This window comes from Sphaeroforma arctica, assembly GCF_001186125.1.
Source record: "Sphaeroforma arctica JP610 unplaced genomic scaffold supercont1.135, whole genome shotgun sequence".
In the NCBI taxonomy this organism is placed as follows: Eukaryota; class Ichthyosporea; order Ichthyophonida; genus Sphaeroforma; species Sphaeroforma arctica.
Genome location: NW_014040423.1, coordinates 115,843 through 134,676, shown reverse-complemented (window position 1 = coordinate 134,676; position 18,834 = coordinate 115,843). Strand labels below are relative to the sequence as shown.

The window sequence follows — 18,834 nt, the reverse complement described above, 5'->3', positions numbered from 1 at the left end:
GGTATTTTTTTTTCTCACTTCGTATCAGCATTGTGTAGAAATATATACACTCTGAGGCTACTGAGTCTGAAACCCGATTTACTGTTTGCGTCCAAGTCGCTCTCGAGGCTTTCGCCGAGTCAGGTATTCGTGTGACAGTATATATATATATATAGCCTTCGCCGCGTGCGATGCAGCGATCCTTATAGTTAACAATACCCAGTTCACAGTATAACACGGTGTTTGTTTTCCAAGTACACACTATTTCTGTGCTGTTTCGTGTATAATCTAGTGATTTCAAGTGCACTTTATTTATTTGCTCTCTCGCGTTCACCGCCCGAATCGCAATCGCTCTCGTCACAGTCAAACGACTCGCCACGATAGGAATACGTAGGTGGGTCGGTTACAGGTTGTTGTGGCAACGACGTACGCACACGCGGAGTCCTGTGTTGTTGACTACGAAGAGACTGCACCGTGCCAGACAACGTCCTCCTGCAACTCGTACGCTCTGAGCTTGACTCCGGTGTCCCCTCGGCCAAGTGTAGGCTGATATCCGTCCTCACCTCTGCAGACTCGGACTCTGCACTCCCACGCGTGCCGGTGCTTGTATTGCTGCCTGCTCTGCCGTGTGTCTGTGGTTCTCTCTCTGTGTGGGGATGGATCGGTGATACTTCTGGCATATTGGTTCGTGGCTGTGCCTGGTGACTGTTAGGTGCGACCACCTTGGTTCCCAGCCCTGACGAGCTCCGCTGCAGTGTGGAGGAGTGTGATCTGGGTTTGGGGCTGATTGCCCGAGCGACGACCGGTGAGATGCCCGTTGGTGTTGACACAGGCATTGGCTTGGTAGAGTGTGCGTGTGCGTGTATGTGCGTATGTGATTGTGAGTCAGGATGCATCGGCGTACGTAGAGAGGTGTGTTGTGTGTGTGCGGTTCGGGGCAGGTCTGGCGCCAGCAGGTCATCCTCCCACACCATATTCAGCGTGTGTGTCTGGGGAAGGCCACCCGTCGATTTCAAACTATCCACAGCACCGTGAAGGTGTGTTGCTGTAGCGATTGTTGAGCCGTGTACGTCCGTGTCCGGTCCTCGCAGACTGTTCTGGGGCGGCCCTAATTCCTCTGGGTCCTGGGTGCGGGGTCTGGTCTGAGGCTGGGCGTGTAGTTCCTCCTGGGCTTTACTGGCCGAACCCCCTGAGCTGCAATGGTCCGATATGACGTGCGCCACAAAAGCGGGATGGTTGGCGAATTGGCGGTCGCAGTTGTCCCACTTGCACGTTCGCTTTGTGTTGCGATCGAACGACAGGAAGTTGACCATCTGGTTGAAGTATTCCTCCTGGTGAGGTGTGTATGGAAGGTTGATAGGGTTTGTAGTTTGTCTGTATGTATGTTATATATGTGTGTGGTTGTTAGTGTTTGTAGTTTGTATGTATGTAATATATGTGCATGGTTGTTAGTGTTTGTAGTTTGTCTGTATGTATGTTATATATGTGCATGTGCGGATGATCACACTCTTGCTGAATACTGGGAGTGCTCGAGTATTGTTCTCAGCGAGACATGTCACAGAACAAACGTTACAGAACAAACTCAATGGAAACGAAAGTAGTGCGCAGATAAGCCCAACTATCAATTCACTGAAAAACAGTATTAAAACTAGCCAATGGCAGCTCAACATTAAAACTAACCAATGGCAGCTCAACATTGAAAACTAACCAATGACAGCTCAACGTTAAGACTAACCAATGACAGCTCAACATTGAAAACTGGCCAGTGACAGCTCAACATTGAAAACTGGCCAGTGAAATCTCAACATTAAAACTAACCAAAGGCAGCTCAACATTAGAACCAACCAATCTCAGCTCAGCACTAGAACATCACATTATAAGAAACAACCAATCAATTGTAGCCCAACAATAACACACGAGTGTGGGCTCGGTTAAACTACATAGGCCACGCGAATAAAACGAAGACAGGCGCGCATGACACACAGACAGATATAACATACCCCTTCTAATCGCTCGTGGTTCTGGTCTGCTATGGCTTTCTCACGATACTATAGGTGAAGAAAGAAGTTACAACTTAGGTGTGAGTTGTGAGTTGTGAGCGGTTTACAGCACAGTCGTGCATGTGGATAAGAAGGACTTGGCTCAATGGTGAATGCTCCGGCCATTTTGGATGAATATGGTCAGCTATACGATACATAGACGTTCTATAGGTACATCGCTTCGCAACAAAAGGATATGTGGCGAGATGCAGTTTGTATTGTCAGATATAAAACAAGAGACACCCAGTAAAAGGATCGATTATTCTCGGGTACGGTTCAAAGAACAAGAGACACAGTAAAAGGATCGAGTATTCTCAGCTACGGTTCAAAGAATCAACCATACCTCCCGTGTGTACAATGTACTGGTCGTATCGTGTGCACCTGGACCTAAATCCAGGACAACAATCAAGATTGTAGGTGACTCAGCCTTTTGAACTAAACCCAGTACAGCCATGAAGAATACAGGTCGAGACTCAGCTGCTTGTATAAAGCACATTGCATATATAAAGCACATTGCATATACCAGACATTCAACCAGACAGTACCTTCTGGAACTCCGCCTCGTCTATGGTCTCATATTCTTCGCCCAGAGAAGCAACGCTCTGCAGAATATGGCCATCCGACGTATCACTGGTCACCGAGTAGTTGGGTAGGTATTCCCATACGGACGTTCCATCGTTCTTCGGACTCCACTATAGGGACAATCGTAAGTAGGTAAGTTATAGGGACAATCATAAGTAGGTCAGTTATAGAGACGATCGTAGGTGGGTAAATTATAGAGACGATCATAAGTAGGTAAGTTATATGGACAATCATACGTACGTAAATTATAGAGACGATCGTAGGTGGGTAAGTTTTAGAGACAATCGTAGGTGGGTAAGTTATAGGGACAATCGTAAGTAGGTAAGTTATAGGGACAATCGTAGGTGAGTAAGTTATAGGGACAATCGTAAGTAGGTAAGTTATAGGGACAATCGTAGGTGGGTAAGCTATAGGGACAATCGTGGGTAGGTAAGTTATAGGGACAATCGTAGGTAAGTAAGTTATAGGGACAATCGTAGGTAGGTAAGTTATAGGGACAATCGTGGGTGGGTAAGTTATAAGGACAAGCGTAAGTAGGTAAGTTATAGGGACAATCGTAGGTGGGTAAGTTACAGGGACAAGCGTAAGTAGGTAAGTTATAGGGACAATCGTAGGTAGGTAAGTTATAGAGACAATCGTAGGTAGTGAGCAAGTTTCCCCATTGTAGAAACAATCCTAAGTAAAAGCTTCCGAGGTTTTATTATGTCGTCGATAGAACAGCACAAACAATTTTTTTGTTCGCAGTTCATTTGAGCGATATCGTACACTCGATAGACTCACTCTGTGGATATGAGACACATGATACAACGGTACAACATCAAGTACGAAGGTATTACACACATGGAACATATGCTATATACTGACAAGGCAAGCAACGACAGCACAATAATGTATATACACCATATATATAGATATATATGTGCAGTTTATTCGAACTATACCACGCACCTGATATACATCCTCCTTCATACCTGAGGGTCGCGCCGACAGACACACATCATTATTCTGCGGAAGTTGAGGTAAGGTGGAGTTAAGGCACCTGCTTCAACGGTGCAACTAGCAAGTACGTATATACAACACACATGCAACATATGCACTTCATTGGGACGACAATCGACGACTGTACAATGATATATATATATATACACATACACACACATATATATAGATATAGATACAGATATATATAGACAGGTGCCGATATATATAGACATATGAGGCCCATTCGAGCCATACCACACACCTGATAGACGTCCTCCTTCATGCCGAAGGGCAGCTCCGACAGACACACGGCCGTGTGCAGCGGGAAGTTGAGGTACGGCACCTGCTTCAACGGGACGTTCATGAAGTACGCGTAGATAGCTCGTAACGACGCCATATGCCCCACTATGATGATTGGGGCCACGGTCCTCTCTAGCTCAGTCACGAGCGGTCGCACACGCTCTACCACGTCTATGTACGATTCACCACTGTTGGGATAGCGATAGCGCAGTTTGTCTCGGGCTCGCGCCAGGAACTCCATAGGCAGCTGGTACGGGATAGATGGAGGGTATATGGGTGAGTGGGTATGTATGTATATATACATACATACATATGGGTGAGTAGGTATGTACGTTTACATACATACACACAAATGGGTGAGTGGGTACATACGTATACATAAAATACGTACACATACATCGATACATATATCCATACAAATACACACACACCCATCCCTTCAACCACATACAGAAGGGTCCTTCAACCTTCAGACGAAGCCTTCTCTTTCGTAAAGAAAAATAGGTTTCCAACAAAAAGCAAACGACAATATGCCCTTCACAGACGCCAAGTACACTATCGCCCCCATATTAAATACCGCCTCCTTCGTATCTTTCTTTTTTCGGTTCCCAAATGACCCTTTTCTCGTACCTAATTTACGAATAGTCCTATTTCTATAACTGAGATCGCCTATAAGGCAAACGCAAACGCAAACGCAAACGCAACCACAACCCAGCACAGAGCCCGACCCACGTTGTAATGCCGCGTAAGGGACAAAAACGGGACATTTGTGACCCAAAAACAAAAGGGTGTGTGTGTGTGTGTGTGCGCGTGTGCGTGGACCACACCTAACTGACGAAATACGGGGAAGCATAATAGGGCTAGAGGCAATAAATTCGCAGGCACGCCTGTTAGGGACATAATCCAATGCACCCATAATACGCCTGTATACACCTCGTGCAGCACACACAACCAGATATACACCCCCCACCCCACTTGCAGATATAATATATATGAAAATACATGCATGGTTGGTATAGTATATAAAACGAATAGCTGATTAATACAGAATATAAAATAAACTGCCTGGTTCGTAATATAAACTATAAATACCTGATTCACAATATATGAAAAACCTGGCATATAATATAAACCAGACAACCTGGTTCACAATACAAACCACAAAAAAACCCCCTGGTTCACAATACACACTATAAGACACCTGGTTCATAATCTGGCCGTATGTCATGCCCTCACACCGTCCGGCAAAGATCTCGTTCAACATGGCCGTCTGGTGGAAGTTGTACCCCGGTGGTAGGTAGGAGCTTGTCTCTACGGCCCTCTGCAGCCCAGACGTCCACACAACCACCTCATTCCGTTTGGGACTGGTACACGGCGTAAACGCCATAATTGGCGGGGCTTCGTCTGAGGCGAGGGTTAGGCTGCGATTCCGCCGACCGCTCGGGTGACCGTTTTCGTCGGGTTCGTCGGGTTCGTCGGACTGCTATGGAGTGAGTCAAAGAAAAGAAAGACCATTGGAGTGAGTGAGTGAGAGAAAGTAAAGACTATTGAAGTAGATGTGAGAGTATGAGAGTGAGAGAGAGAGTGTGAGATAGAGAGAAGAAGGGCCTTTGATTGGGGTGTAAATGTATGAGTGAGGGAGTGAGTGTGAGAGAAGGAGGGAGTTTGGTTGGTGTATGAATGCCTATAATAGGGGGCTTTGATCATCTAAGAGAATGGTAGGAATCGAGCACCACGTGTATCTTGTACATACTTCGTCTTTGTATAAGTATTGTGCTTTCGTGACTGTTCAGGTCAGATTTCTGAACACACAATATATCTACTCACAGATGAACGACTTCATACACCCTCTTTCAGTCTCCTGTGCAAGTGTAGGTACACACACACACATATATATACATACATACATACCTCCTCTTCCAGTCTCGCGTGTAGGTCTAAGAAAGACGGGGGCGTCTCTAGAGAGGGTGACATGCGCCTGTTCAACATGGGTGACCTGTGAGAACACACCACGACAAACAGTTCAATGAAATTAGAGATGATACGCTGGTATGGGCCGATATAGACAAACTAAAGGTGGGTTTAAGTACAACTACACCATAACACAATGAGGTTCGAGATAAAGCGCTGAGACAAGCGTACAAACGTACTATATTTCTTGTCAATACAATACTATGAGTATGGCATGAATGTATTATTAGCGCTGCACGTAAGGCATCGTTGCTATGGCAGTGCAACGATACTATGAATAGAATAGTGTGCCACTACTATGAGTGGTGTATATCTACTGTAGTAGGCTAATACTATGAATAGAATAGTGTCATTGCTATGAGTGGTGTATATCTACTGTAGTAGGCTGATACCATAAATAGAATAGTATGCTATTGCTATGAGTGGTGTATAACTACTGTAGTAAGCTGATACTATGAATAGAATAGTGTGCCATTGCTATGAGTGGTGTATATCTACTGTAGTAGGCTGATACTATGAATAGAATAGTGTGCCATTGCTATGAGTGGTGTATATCTACTGTAGTAGGCTGATACTATGAATAGAATAGTGTGCCATGACTATGAATGGTGCATATCTACTGTAGTGGGCTTGCTAAAACGAACGGCGTTCAACGGGACTTATAAGGAACACCGAGGAGATGAGCGACCCAAGGGCTTGGCCGAATACAAAGCTCACAGCTAACATCTGATGTGACATCAGATGTCAGCTGAGAGAATAACAAATAGCGTCTAACAGTGCACGCAAGTGCATCAGAACTCTGCATACGTACATACATACATACATGATAAATGCATACAACATTCATACATGATAAATGCATACATACATTCATACATGATAAATGCATACATACATTCATACATGAAAAATACATACATACATACATGATAAATACATACATACATGCTCATACCATAGCAGAAATACTCTCAAGATGCTGCAACATATAATAGCGGTTGAAAGGATGATTTGTATTCGCGCAATGGTGTCCCGAGAGGATAACCTTCCAATGTAGGAAGAACGACCTCGCACGACAAAAGCTATCTAAGATATATATATATATATATATATACATACATACATACCCATTGTGCGCGTAGGGTTGGTTACTTACCTTGGCGGCGACTCCGGTTGGCTGTTTCCCAGCTGTTCCTGGATAAACACTGAGAACGCGCGCCCATATTGTCTTCCCAGAGGACTGAGTTTTGTGTCTGTCACACGTGAAGGGGAATCAGACAACACAGGTGTAATTAGTACAGGTTTAATTAGCACAGGTGTAACTAAAACCGGTGTAATTAGCTCAGGTGTATTTAACACAGGTAAATGGTTCGAAGGGATAGGCAGAGTTCGAATCAACATAAGTGCACGGGACATCCTAAACCCTTAAACCGTACACACCCATACGGTGCCCTTGTATAGAGCTACTGTAGTAGACGGAGGGACATCGCATGCGTCTGGGTTCATTCGAGGCAATACGATGTCCATGCTCATGACATGAAAACCCCGGGCGAGTATATATATATATATAAAGAAGAAATGCACCGACAGCACAGAGTGATCACGTGTATATACATAGTAGGCGAATAGCACTTTTAAATTGCACGTATACATAGGTAAATAGCAATACAACTCGCACTCTCGCGATACGGCAAGTGCGGATTATGAGTACAGAATCCGCAAAGGGGAGACGAGCAAGTGCGTATGCAGTAAGACTTGCATATCAAATTCACATATATTGCATAGATGCATATACATACGTACATATATATATAGATACATACATACCTATACACATATGAACTTACCTCCTCCCACCCTGTACTGCATGTTGTACACGCTTTCGCCGTGTCGCGTGAGCCATATAGGGCGTTGCTGCAAGTGCATGTTCATGAGGAATGTGCACATGAGGCCCGGCAGGAACGACGAGATGTTCCGTGCCACTATCTTTCCTCCTACATTTATTACTAAAAAAGCAAACGATAGCACATGTGAGACTGCTGAAAAACTAGTACAATATAAGATGCATACGATACTGTACGCATCAACTATACAACAGGTACGTGTGTGTTGTTGAACGAGTACGCTTTCACGCAGCATAGGGTATCCGCCGACAGATAGAATGGGCGTACCACAGAATATACCGCTGAGCTTAGCATCTACAGAGAGAGTGCTACACTTTCTCACAGGCACATGGGAATGTATGAAACGTATTCACAGACATATAACTGTTCAACAGCCACCCCCCCCCGCAAACGTACGTTAGCAATAATCCACTCCTACACGCCTTGTCAAAACCTCATTCGCGTACACTGACAAGATTCTTGCACTCAATACTATATATACAGGTACATATGTATTTGAATCTATACACATACACATACATATGTATATGCATATGAATATATACACAAACAAACACACACACACACATTTATATATATATATATATCGTTACGCTATCCTTATTCTGCATTGCGTATGGATAGTGTCACTGATCTTATGTTGCTAACAAGCGAGTATATATAGCCAAGCAGATGGCCACACGCCCCACCTACGACATCCGTCATATCAAGTATCTCAAAGTACAGTGCAATGCTTTAATCCGTAAGAGATTAATGGCTGAAAGAACTGCATACATTGTGGATCCATACGCACAACCGCACTATACAGAACGTAATTATATATATCTATATATCTATATATATGCTTATTCACACACACACACACATATATATAACAAGTTGTCTACCTTTGATATAAGCGTAGTCGCCTTCTGTATCGGTGAGAGTCTCGTATGCTGACTCGTAATTCTTCAGTCGATTCTGTGGTAGAGTACAGCGCATATGAGCAGAGAATGGTGCAGTAGAGGAAGAAGCTGTGTCTCAATGGAATTTAGATGTGCCATGTGTGACATCCAATCAGAACTGACGGAAACATGTGATATGCACACCACCTCCCACGTGATATGGACTGTAAACACGCCAAAAGACGAAACAACAGAAATTGTCAAGCCTCTAAAAATCGAACCACTCTGAATCTAAAAATAGAACTACTCTGATTCGAAAAATAGACATACCATGAAATCGCTGCGTGCCCTGACGGGGTCCATGTCCTTATAATCGGGTGACTGTAACTTGAGATTTATGTTGTTTTGGAGGATCTGTGGGGACGGGTGTGGCCACGTGGCATGTGAGCATGGCATGGTACACACTTACAACGATTAGCATGATACGTACCTTGTGTTAGGGTTTCACGGTTTAGGTTACGTGAGCATGTCATGCGACGCACTTTATGTTGAGACCCGCGAGAATAGTGCATTCCACAAACAGATGTCTACACAGACGCGCATAGCGGTGGTCTCGGTCTGTACTGTGTTCCCTGTCACTAACAATCGGAAATGACAAAACCACACACACGCTTACAACAACGGATTCTCAACAAAATATGGACAGCCCCCCCCCACACTCTTACAACAACACATCGTGATTCTGTTGCTGGGAGAATACGCAGAAAGGCGCGAACATAGGGGCCAACAGTATGCGGGAAACCCAAATAAAAAACAAAAAAAACCCCAAATCATAAAACGTTCAACGCTTTCTATTCGGTAAAGCTTATTTTGCACTGCTGATTGGTTGTGTGTTGCTTACCAGAGGATCGTTGCAAATGGATTCGATGAAGATGACTTGCACATTCCCATTGGTCTTTGCCACATCGTACACTGTCCGCCTGAGAGATATACAACAAGAGACGGGACGATGAGCATTGAACAGGTGAAGACATACGACTATAAACAATTGCAATTCTATAAATAGACTATATGCAATTGTAATTCTATAAATAGGCAAAGTATATCCAATTGGAGGTCTATATGTAGACATCTATACTTGTTCGGTTTGAAAAGTATATATAATTTAAGAATTGTGGCTTTTTTAATGTGAGAAATATGTACAATTGAAGCTCTATAACAAGAACACACTCGATTGAATAGAATACATACAATTGAAGCTCTATAAATAGAATACATATGATTGAAGCTCCATAAATAGAATTCATACCTACGCTGGACATTGGAATTTGTTGCGTCGTGTATAGCTACCTGGCCATTTTCATTTTGCAGCCAATCGATGGCGTGATCCAAAACATCCAATGCCAGGCGGTCTCTCTCATCTTTGGCATTTTGATTATTCGGGTCGAAGAAATTGGCAGAGTGCGCCTCCTTCTGCTTCCTTTTGCGACGGAGGTTTCCGACATTGAACACCTCCGTGCCATACCCCATCCACCTGTGACCGCAGATGTAATTTACGACATTGAAAACAAATAAAACAGGTAGTAATATCGATCGCAAGCACATGCTATGTGTGAGTGCTTGATAGGTCAAAACGTAATGGGAGAACACCACCTGTTGCACGAGTACGGAACATGGGGGCCATAGCAAGAGGACTGAGCCTATGCAGCAGCAGCTTAGCTCTCACTTGCGTCCACTGGCAGGGCCAATGCTCCAGACAGAGACACCGGACAAGCACGCCAGGACTAAAGAACCCTAAACCCTAAAAGTCCGCAAGGGCACTTGGACCAGTGGGACTAGTGCGGAGTACACGCAAACCCAGTAGGACTAACAATGAGCAGTACAACAGCAAACCCTAAACTATATACCACAACACCCCCTGCAGTGAAGAAGCCGAGGGTGTTATAAAAAAACCCTTGAACCTTAAAAGTACGCAAGGACACTTGAACCAGTGAGATTAGTGCGGAGTACACTCAAACCCAGTAGGACTAATAGTGAGCAGTACAAACCCTAAACTTTATACCACAGGGGATTCTACAAAACCCTATACCCTAAAAAGTAAGTAAGGGTACTTTATTATAATCCCCCACAGTGCAGCTCACAGGGCCCATCAGTACATACCTTAGATATCGGGCCAACTTCTTGGAGATGAAACTCTTTCCGCGTGCGGGTAGGCCGCACATGAACACGACGACCTTCTTGTCACCGGACAGGCGCTGCATGTGTATGTCTGCGGAGAGACACACGGGGGTGAATGCATGTGATGTGGAATAGATATAGAAAATAGTAACAGTAATACTAACACTAAAGGTAATATAACACTGATAATAATATACTAATACTACCACTGATAGTATATAACACTAATAGAAATAGTAATACAAATACTGCTAGTAATAGTAATAGTATTAGTAATACTATAGCTCAGGAGCCGATAAAGAAACACTCGGGCATAGCCCCATCTATCATCCTCCATACGACCATGTGAGTTAACATCCAGAAATCACCGACTTCCAACCAGGATATTTCCAATACAAAGCTTTAGTGGCTATACATTATACTACGGTTGTATTCTTTCGCATAGAACACTCCTATTCAAGAGCCATTGAAAAGCAACACAGACACAGATAACCATCCCATATATATATATATATATATTAATCTACAAATGAAAAATTGTAATTAATAAACATCCTCCAAGACCCACTTCTTCATATATTTATGACTATGGATGTACATGTACATATATGGAGATAAATAAAACATGAACACCACATACACACCTAGCCCATACACACACACACATATATATACATATATAAATGTATATATATATATACATACATATATTATATATATATATATGTATATATATAAACGTATACCGTATGTGTTTGTATATATATATACATATATATATATATTTGTAATTGTCTGTAAGTATATTTGTATACATACATATATACCTTCATACAAACACACACACACACATATATAGATATGCATATATATTTGTAATTGTCTATAAGTATATATGTATACATACATACACACATTCATACACACACACACATATATATATTTATATATATATATATGAATCTATATTAATATATATATATATGGATATATAATACGAATCTATATAAATATATATATATATATATGCATATACACCCCGTAAGGCATTGTGTAGCAATATGTACAGTCGTATACAGAGATCAGCATGAACCAAGGCGCATATAGAATACATACAACATAGCATAAACAGATTTGAGCACAAGTTTACCATGTGATAAAGCACGGATGTTCACACATGCATGTACTAATATATGCAGACGTATGTAAATCAAAACACTATATATGGCCATCCACGTGATAACAGACACAACCTATAGGTCGATGCACATAGTATGTATGTAGAACGCCGTACAGCTTATCAGTACACTCAGAGTGACGGCGGATGCCATGTCACAATAACGTAATGCGACAGGTGCATGTATACATGCACACCCACACACTCAGATGTGCTGATACAAAAGCTATCCAACTAATATATACGACAAGGAGAAATAGTCTATGTACCCTCACTACGTACTACATCTTAACTATGTAGACACACAGCACTAACGCAATAAACATGCATTGCATGTATATGCACATGCACACCCACTCAGTTGGTCTTATAAAGAAATCTATCCAACTAATATATGCAGTATGGAGGGACAGTCGAAATGTTCATTGCGTAATGTGCTTTGCCTATGCAGACACATAACACTAACGCAATGAGGCACATGCATGTATATACACTTGCACACGCACCCACTCAGATGGTCTAACCAAGAAAGATATCCTACTACTACATGCGATAAGGAGAGGCAGTCTAAGTATCTTACTACGTACTATACCTTGCCTATGTAGACACATAACACTGCAACTCATCACAGACTCTAGACTAACTCACCTCCAAGCAGATCCACAGCCACCAACCCTAAACAGCTCTTGGATAATTGACATGCACAACACATCACATCACATATCTGAGATCACAACTCTATACGATCACCTATCTAGCTATGTAATGCACACACACGTAACTAATCAACATGCACGCACCATAATATATATCTACCATCCCAACTTCCTATAACTGGCTATCTAACTACCCCCTAGTCTCCACACCTTGCTTGATCGCCGTAAGCGTGTCATGCAGCTGCTTCTCACTCTTCTTCTTATCCTCATCCGTAAGCTTCTTCAGCTCAAGCGTGGGTGTGCGTATCATGCCCATATTCCGGTTGGCAAAGCGACCACTGCCCCGTACATTCATATCACTCAGCTTCCCCTCCGAGCTCGACGTTGGGAAGGTCTTAGTGGGGCTTGGATTCCCACTACTCCTATTACTATCTTTGTCTTTATCTCCATGTGTATGCATCATGCCATCGCTGGAAAAGCTACTGATGCTATGCGGTTGCATACATTCCATTGATACACTAGACGAGAGAGGATAAGTTCTTTGTCCCATACTGCCGTCACGTTTGCCCATGGGCGGGGAGTGTCTCTGCTGATCGTACATCAGGGCCGGCATGGATACTTGCGATTTCACGCGAGTATTAGTAGGCCGGGTATTAGACGTCGATGTAACCGTCTCTGCCGCACTGCGACTACCCTTAACCTCCTCATCCTCATCAGAAGTGTCGGCCAATTCAGCGCTGATGACGGGCACTATACGCTTATTCCAGGTTGGTGAGGTGTTTCGATTAGGTGATAGTACTAACTCCTCATCTTCCCGAATGACTGGGGAGGAATGGACGAAGGTGCTGGTGTATTGCCCGGTTCCCTTATTGGACATGTCGGTGTCGTTGTAGTGTGATAGAGGTACACTACTAGTAGTGGTATAGACGAATGGACCACAAACACAAGGGTGAAGGGGTGTATATTGATTGTCACCAGTGTTAAGGAGATACACGATAGAATAGCTACTCACAAACAGGACTAATAACGGCGATACTATGTCTTCGCACAATGGTATTTTGTTTAAATAATTTTCTACTAATAATAGTATCGTATCTACGCACAAGGATATATATATTATTCACGAGAGTTAAAAGCATGTATTTACTAATGAATAACACAAGTTTATGTGGCTGATTCGAATCGTTCCGTGCTGGCTAATGTTAATTCCATCATGAACATTTGTTCTCATTATAAATAGTCATAATTTAGTACAACTCCTTCCGAAATAGGTTTGGTTATTGGAGTCAAGCACTCCCAGGATGAAGGCTATTTAAATAAAAAGTATAAATAAGCATATATAAATAACCTTGTTCCGTTTTTAAAAAAGGGGTCCAAATTGTCAGTTAAACGTAAACGCGTATCTAGTTGTTGGACGGTTTAGTAGGGGGTCAAAAGACTGAGAATATTGCACCTATTGTTCACTTTGCTCGGTCTTTCTCTATTGACTATTAAAATTAATATAACCTAAGGGCTCTGGTAGTGCACCTATACTTCTTATTTTAGGACCAAAACGATTTAAACGTGAAACGTAACGTATATTTGTTCAAGTCTATACGTTCTAACGCAAAAAGGTTAGGATGAAAGAGTGAGGACTCGAGGTGGGAATAGAAAACCTTATTTTGCCACAGATTTTTCCTATCGATATGCGATCGCGGATCCCGAAATTCGCAAACCAACCCAATTTGTTTTTGTTTTGTTTGTTTTCTTTTAAAAATAAAAATAAAACCAAAAAAAACACTAAATAATTTTGAAGACACCTTGTCTGGGGCTCTGGGCGACTGGGTCACTAAAACTGGGGCCTGAAGGTCTGAACCCTGGGCCTATGAGGCTCTGAGTCTGAGCCTTTGAAGTCTTGTGGGGAGCGGCGCCCTTAAGTCCTGGCATTGGATTTGAGCAAGTTTAAAAATAGGGATATGATCATATGATGGAGTGTGCTCCTGTGTCAATTGCGAATACGGACTTCCAGCGCATTATTTTTCGTAATCACAACTCACACACATATACACAGCTATACACACAAAGTCACACACACACCCACACGTACACACAGGGCCCCTGGCCCCAGGCCCAGGGCCTAGGCCAGGAGGGCGGGCCACTGGGCCATAGAAGAGAGAGAAAGTGAAGAGAAAAGATGAAAAGGAGAAAAAAATTCTTCTGACATGACAGTGACACTTTTGTACAATTTAGGAGGCTTTAGGAGGCTACATATGCTTTTTTTATAGTATTTTTGGAGGGTTAACTCCCCTCCCCCTTTTGACCGGCGAAGAAACAAAAGTCAAAAATTGGACGCGCAACATTGGAACATTTGCTTATTGTCTCACCAACGTCTCACCTTCAACAGTGATCAGACATCGCACATCAGAGAAAAGCATTCCCTTTTTTGAAAAAATAATTATTTTCATCTCATCAAACTCAAAGCCTTCAGAGTTCTCATCAGTTCTTCCGACTTCAGAGTTCTCATCAGTTCTTCCGACTTCAGAGGACCGTAATTATATATTTACTCAAATTTTTATTAGCGTGGCGTCTGGTGAAATATGAATTGTTGTATTTATCCCAGTAGTGCTCCAGTGATCACACGCTTGAAGTAAATAGTAAATATTATGATTATCCCTATTGTGTTGTTCTAATTTAAAATAAATAAAAATACGGAGGCATTTATATATATATTAGAAACAAATGTTATATAATGTGTTTTATAATAAATAAATATATGTGATAGCAGTCCACACTCCACACTCCACAGTCCACACAGCTGTATTTTGAGATGCAATTCTGCCTGTCTGCCTTTTATACCGCAGTTGACTATTTTTTTTTACTTTTGCAGATTACTTTTCGGACTGATCCCTGAACTTCTGAAGACGTACATTGCACGCTAACAGAATCCAGGCGAATTATGTAACTTTTTAAAATAATAATAAAGATAATATGGATTCAAGCTTCCCTTTTCAGTTGAATTTGGGAGGGATAGTATAGTGTTAGGACGAAGACACCTGCTGTAAACGTAGCGGCGCTTATATCGGGGAAACTACCTTTTTCAAAGTTGCATATTGTAACAATCTCTTTCAATCAAATAGCAGTTACGAACAAATCTTATCGTAGAGTATGGACTGACTGTGATGTATAATTTCAGAGGCAGATATAGTATACCTTCCAAACACCACAAATTATTACAACTTTCATACTTCAGCTGACTACAGTCATTACACCCGTATAATATCATGTGATTAAAAGAGCATACTTGCAACTAACCAAGGCTAGCATTGCAATACAGCATATAACCAATAGAACCCAGGCGAACTATGTAATTTTATAACGAAGACTCGTCAATCGTGTCTTCATACTTGCAATTGGAAAGGATGTATGTAATAAAGGTAGGAGTGCTTTATAGACTTGTAAAGAAACTTACAACTTGCAACCCTTTCAGCGGACTTACAACTTGCAACCCTTTTCAGCGGACTTACAACTTGCAACCCTTTTCAGCAGCGCTTCTTTTGGAGCCTGCTCGACAGTTTCTGACCTCAAATGCTCCACGAGCGCATCACACACCTCCACGAGCGCATCACACACCTCCACGAGCGCATCACACACCTCCACGCAGACGCAGTACGAGATGGATTATAGCACCTTCTTTTATCTGACATCCGGCGATGGTGTGATTGTCTTCCAACTGTATCCCGGCATAGATAAGTCGCATGTGGTGCTCGGGTGTTGTAATCTTCTGCTTAAGCTTTGTCTTTACGATATCGATTGTGTCCCGTGGAGTCACTTGCAGCACTACAGTCTTGCCCATCACCGTTTTGACGATGACATGCATTGGGCAGTTGGCGTCTGTGCACATACGGCACAGGCATAAGTAAGAGTAGGCAAGTACAACGGGCGGGTGATACCAATAAATAGATGGATAAAATTCTTGTTTTAAAAAGGGATAAAATGCACAGGTGAGAGTAGACATAGGTGGAAGTAGGAAAATTTAGCGGCCGAGAGATATATTAATAAATAGACGGTTAAAATGCATTGGACAGTTAGTATCTTACACAGGGACAATAGGTGGAAGTGAGTGAGTGCATATCGCCCTACCGAGAGATGTATTTATAGCTACTCAGAATTTGCATGGCACGTTCAGTATAGATTTCGTACGATTAACTCACTACACGAGAAACTGACTGTAAGAGTATTCACAAATACACAGGTATAGTTCTCCGGCGCTACAACAGATCTGATGTAAAAGACATTCATGCACCGCTTACCGTTACCACCACGCAGCCGCAGGACCAGGTGTACAGTCGCTTTGTCTTGGATATTATAATCCCAAAGGGTTCGGTCGTTTTCCAATTGCTTTCCACTGTAGATGAGGCGTTGCTGGTCGAAGGGAATGCCCTCCTTCTCGTGAACTTTTGCTTTTATGTTGACAATGGTGTCCACAGGCTCCACTACCAGACATGTGGTCTTGCCGGTAATCGTCTTTATAAACAATTGCATGGTGACTAGTTGGTTGTTCGTAGTATGTGTGTCTGTGTCAATTGCAGCACCTTGACCTCGTCGGTAATGAAATGGGATATAAAGTGGATGGTACATCATATTTAAGCTATGGCCAGTTCGTATTTCAATGGTACAGCCAGGACATTTTTTAAGCTTGTTAGCAGGTGAATATCATGGCCGTATTGCTGGTTGAACAAAATACAATGCGGATTATCATGGGCTGTGATTGTCCTAAGTTTCGGGACATTTGTCAGTGTGAAATCTTCTATTTCCCACATGTTCGCAATATCGTGTGTGGCAGATAAGGATCAGGGCAATCGTGTGGTTCTTTGACAGTATTTGAATGACATCTCTAGGCAGAAGGAATCGACACCGAATTCAAAGACTCGTGGATGGTATCTATGAACGCCCCAAGTCTTGTATCGTTCCCATCCGTAATGATATCATAGATATGTATTTACATATATGTACACATGCATAAAATAATACACGACCTTCTCTCTATAGATGAGAGAGATGAAAGTTCAAAATAATTATTTATGGCTGATCCAGCTGATCGGACTATAATAAAACGTCCGAAGGAGGCCGTGAAAATACTCAAAGTTAATTGTAAATAGAGCTTCTCCTGATATGGGAAAAAGCCCATATAAATACCCCTCGAATTATTATATTCATGTGATTGGATAGTCTCATCATAGAATTCATGTATTTATTTATATGTAGTAGTGTAAACTGTAGTGTTGGTAAATACATATAGCTCACTACTACTCTTGTCTACCACTCCTACTAGCGAGCTGTTTATGGTATTGTTTAGTAACACCTTCATTACACAGGCAACGGATAGATAGTCGCACACTTGCCAACCGCTTCGTGCCTACTTAGGACCGTTCGTCATTCAGTTTCGTTGTAAATGAACCGGTTTCAGTGTGACCATTGAATTTTAATACAAGCCGTATATAACGTGCGTACTTCTTAAAAGTATAGTTGTCTTCATATACACGTAACCTATAACACAGATCTGACGCCATGTCGCTCGATAGGCTTAAGGTGGCTAATGTAGAGTCCCTACCCGAATTACAAGATCTGTTTGCACCCTCGCCGTCGCCCGTACTGCCAGCCGCAAGTGGTAAGCGCGACGCTCGCGCGCTCACCAAATTAGTTACGTTAGACTGTGATAACGTAACAGCAGATGGGAATAGTACAAGTACCACTACAACTACGAACCGCCTGGGTGAAGATGGGGTTGATAGTTCTATTATCAACCAAGGAGAGACCACTACCAGTACCCATGCGGATACCAATGAGAACAGTAGGTGCAGTATAGATATTACAGAACATAACGGAGTCGAGAGTGACAAGTCGAACTCGGAGATCATTAGTATACTAACCGGTGGTGTAGGGTTAACCTCTACACTTGCTGTTAATGCTGGCGAGGTGTTAAGTGAGGAAGCAAAGAGAAGAGAATCAGGGAACGGCAGACTCAAATACCCTACGTCGCCGTCTGTGTGGACGCAAAGCGACTATGAACTAGGTTAGTAATATATCTTTATATATATATATATATATATATATATATATGTATATGTATATGTATATGTATATGTATATGTATATGTATATGTATATGTATATGTATATGAATATGTATATGTATATGTATAT

General features: G+C 42.3%; 3 protein-coding genes across 3 annotated transcripts; 1 reads left to right on the top strand and 2 right to left on the bottom strand.

The window, feature by feature from the left end:
* Positions 1-247: 247 nt before the first annotated feature.
* On the bottom strand, positions 248-13,857 carry SARC_02882 (hypothetical protein). The gene is made up of 14 exons (XM_014303355.1): positions 12,862-13,857; positions 10,801-10,909; positions 9,950-10,174; positions 9,542-9,620; positions 8,971-9,054; positions 8,644-8,716; positions 7,700-7,858; positions 7,009-7,105; positions 5,793-5,877; positions 5,083-5,364; positions 3,844-4,128; positions 2,564-2,710; positions 1,980-2,027; positions 248-1,310 (listed from the first exon to the last, which is right to left on the bottom strand). Exons 1-14 carry the CDS (start codon positions 13,526-13,528, stop codon positions 288-290), a joined length of 3,363 nt encoding a protein of 1,120 aa, XP_014158830.1. The 5' UTR covers positions 13,529-13,857; the 3' UTR covers positions 248-287.
* A 2,416-nt stretch (positions 13,858-16,273) lies between these two features.
* SARC_02881 (hypothetical protein) lies at positions 16,274-17,172 on the bottom strand (the record flags this gene model as incomplete). Its single annotated transcript, XM_014303354.1, has 2 exons — positions 16,274-16,521; positions 16,941-17,172. The coding sequence occupies 2 exons, from the start codon at positions 17,170-17,172 to the stop codon at positions 16,274-16,276; spliced, it is 480 nt and encodes a 159-aa protein (XP_014158829.1).
* A 1,026-nt stretch (positions 17,173-18,198) lies between these two features.
* SARC_02880 (hypothetical protein) lies at positions 18,199-18,708 on the top strand (the record flags this gene model as incomplete). Its single annotated transcript, XM_014303353.1, has 1 exon — positions 18,199-18,708. The coding sequence occupies one exon, from the start codon at positions 18,199-18,201 to the stop codon at positions 18,706-18,708; it is 510 nt and encodes a 169-aa protein (XP_014158828.1).
* Between the last annotated feature and the right edge of the window lie 126 nt (positions 18,709-18,834).